The 3,048-nt window shown below is 36.8% G+C and overlaps 1 protein-coding gene across 1 annotated transcript; it reads left to right on the top strand.

Annotated features, from left to right (window-relative positions):
- The first annotated feature begins 2,210 nt into the window (after nucleotides 1-2,210).
- On the top strand, nucleotides 2,211-3,048 carry LOC137744681 (dehydration-responsive element-binding protein 2D-like). The gene has a single exon (XM_068484451.1). The coding sequence runs from the start codon at nucleotides 2,211-2,213 to the stop codon at nucleotides 2,889-2,891; it is 681 nt and encodes a 226-aa protein (XP_068340552.1). The 3' UTR covers nucleotides 2,892-3,048.

Genomic DNA, 3,048 nt, shown 5'->3' with positions numbered 1-3,048 from the left:
GAGAGGTTAATGGGCTTTTGGAGGTTTGGGCTTTGGAGGGAATGGGGCTCTTGGGCAGAGCTAGCCTGATAGAGATACTAGTACGTTTGTCAGATTCAAGTTTTTGGTGCTAGAAACTTGGATTGGTAGAGTAATCCTGGGGGACCCAGGAGGATCCTCTCCAGATCCTCTTTGTTGAGGATTATGAGGATCCTCAAATTGTGTTTGTTCATTGTATATCGTATGGTCAGTTTTTGTCAGGTACTATTCATATTTAATTTAAAATAATTTATGATCGTACGATGTATGATGAACAGACACGATTTGATGATTCATAGGATCCTCACAAAGAGGATACGGAGAGGATCCTCATTCTTGGTGGACAACATCTAAAAAACTATAAGCATTTAAGTAGAGGCAAAATTTTATCTATAAAGGACATTGCAACAATTTGCAAGCCTCTATCATTTCATAGTTTCCGAAACCTTTTTTTTTCTCTATATTTGGGTTTTCGTTTTTACTGTTATATAATGTTATAAGATTTGTATATTTGCTTATTGTTGTATCAAACTTGTTTTGTTATATCATTAACAAAGTTGTTATAGGTTTTGTTGCGACTGTTATATTGAGTTTGTTGTTGTTATAGCACGTATGTTATCGTTATATCGAATAAATTATGACACCCTCCAACAAGAGCATTTTAAAATGATTAGACAATAGAATTCCAAACATTTGTCTTGTTATATTTTTGAAGGATACAAACAATGAACAATTGCACTATCGTAAGTAATTTGAAGTTTAAAAACTGTGACAAAATCCTAAATCAATTGAAGTTTGGTGGCAATATTTTAAATAAATTTAAAGCTTGAAGGCAGTGAAAGTATCTGCAATAAATTCTTCGAAAACATTCAACTTCAACTTATTTACTAGAAGGATATTTTGCTAACATGGCATATCGAAATGAATTTACATAAGAACAACATTAGGAAGACCATATTTTGGAATATCATCTCTGTTGTACCATCTCTTTAATAGATATACAAACAACCAATACGAGTAGGTCTCACTTTGTTAGAAAGATGTTACCATGTGATCTCTCAAAACGTAATCTTCCTAACGTTTTCCGTTAGTGGTGACCAACTCATGTATTAGCTGCTTCTCATCTTGTCATCATGATTTAGAATTCACATTTCAAATAGCTATTGGCTGTCTGGTGTCGGCTGTGAATCCAAAGCTGAAAGGTCAAGTTGCTCGAAGTCTCTCCATGACTCTGCTTTGAGCTGTGGAGTTTGAAAAGTTACAACTTCCAACATATGTCATCGGGCTAATGTAAATACATTAACTTTGTTTAAAACTGCTTTTAGTCGTTATAGTTGATTTTTACAACAGTTAGATTTTTATTTTTTTTGTCACAACTATTTACTTTTTGTTATTTTATATCACTTATGCTAGATATATTTTAAAAAATTGCTTATATTTTTTGGAATTTTAACAAAAAGTTATCGGTATTGTTCATTTTAACGAAAAATCACATTTTTACACTAAAAAGTCAATCATGGTACTATTCACTTTACTCTTTTTTTTGTCCTTATTGTTAAAACTCAAAAATTTTAAATCTTTTTCATTAATTTTTCTTATATTTTTTTTACATATCTATGTGAACCCTAATTCATTTTCTACATATATTTTATTTTCCCTGTGTAACCTAAACACGTGGCCAAGTCTAACATGAAAAAAAAGATACTTATCCACGTGGCAAAGTCTAACATGGAAAAAAACTACTTGTCTTCTCGCATGCAGCATACATTACGTACGCGCACGTCTTTCTGTACACACAAATAATCAAATTAAAAAGGGACACTGAAAAAACACCGAAAAATTAAGCACGAAAAAAGAAAAGAAAAAAACAGAAATCACATATCGTCAAGCTTAACGTAGTTGAAACAATTTAGACAGGTGTTGTTTGGAGGTTAGAACACATGTTCTGATGTTCATCGTGGATCGTGTGCTACAGCTACGGAAACAGCAACAGCCAAGCAGTTGTTTTACAGATGTCAACTGCCCACAGATTTGGGTGTGCTTATTCAACGATTCTTAGGTCACTGTGCCATATCCTCAATGCATTGCCCTACTCAAAAAAATTCACAGAAATATTGTACGCTTGTTCTATATAAAACAATCAAACAGGAGAGAGCAACACCCTAATTAGGGTTTTTAATCAGGTGGTGGACATGGAGAAGGAAGAGAGAAAGGTGGTAAATACGAGAGGCGGAGGCGGAGGAGGAGGAGGAGGAGGAGGAGGAGGAGATAGCATGGAGCGGTCGAGAAAAGGTTGCATGAAAGGGAAGGGAGGGCCGGAGAATGCTTTATGCAGCTTTAGAGGAGTGAGGCAGCGGACGTGGGGGAAATGGGTGGCGGAGATTCGAGAGCCGAATCGCGGGGCTAGGCTTTGGCTCGGGACTTTCAACACTTCGACGGAGGCAGCACTTGCTTATGATGAAGCAGCTAGAAAGCTCTACGGCTCCTCCGCCAAGCTCAACTTGCCAGACCACCACCAGTACCCGTCGTCCTCATCGTTGTCATCTGCTAATTTGACCTCTTCAGTCACTAAGCCTACTTCTGAGTATGGAGACTCCGTGAGGGGTTCGAGTAGTGGCAGTGGTTCTGCCATAGGTGGTGGTGGTGAAGCTTCTCTGGCTTCATTGACGGTCGGAGGTTGGAGTGTTGGAGATTATTTGTGGGAAAATGGTAGTAGTGGTACTAATAGTACCGCTGGTTGTGTGTTGAGTAATTGGGGGGCAATTTGTGGAGAAAAGGATATCATAGAGATGAATGACATGGGAGTTATGATGGAGTTGGGAGGAGATGAGTTCATAAATTGGGATGCTTTGGAACCTCCATCGTGGAACTAATCAATTAGCTAGTAGAGTTTGTGAAGAGTCAAATATGTCCTGGACTAGTAAAAACTTGTGTATATTAGCTTCATATAGCTTTGTAGGAAGCCTTTTTTTGTTTTTTTTAAATGTTATATGTTAGTTTATGTTTTCATCTATTTTATCTTTTATGTTA

The sequence above is a fragment of the Pyrus communis genome, chromosome 9 (genome assembly GCF_963583255.1).
Source record: "Pyrus communis chromosome 9, drPyrComm1.1, whole genome shotgun sequence".
Taxonomy (NCBI): domain Eukaryota; kingdom Viridiplantae; phylum Streptophyta; class Magnoliopsida; order Rosales; family Rosaceae; genus Pyrus; species Pyrus communis.
The sequence above is the reverse complement of the archived record's forward strand: the minus strand, read 5'-3'. Positions and strand labels throughout refer to the sequence as shown.

Coding starts and splice junctions, on each gene's coding strand:
- LOC137744681 (XM_068484451.1), top strand. CDS start 2,211: ATGGAGAAGGAAGAGAGAAAGGTGGTAAATACGAGAGGCGGAGGCGGA.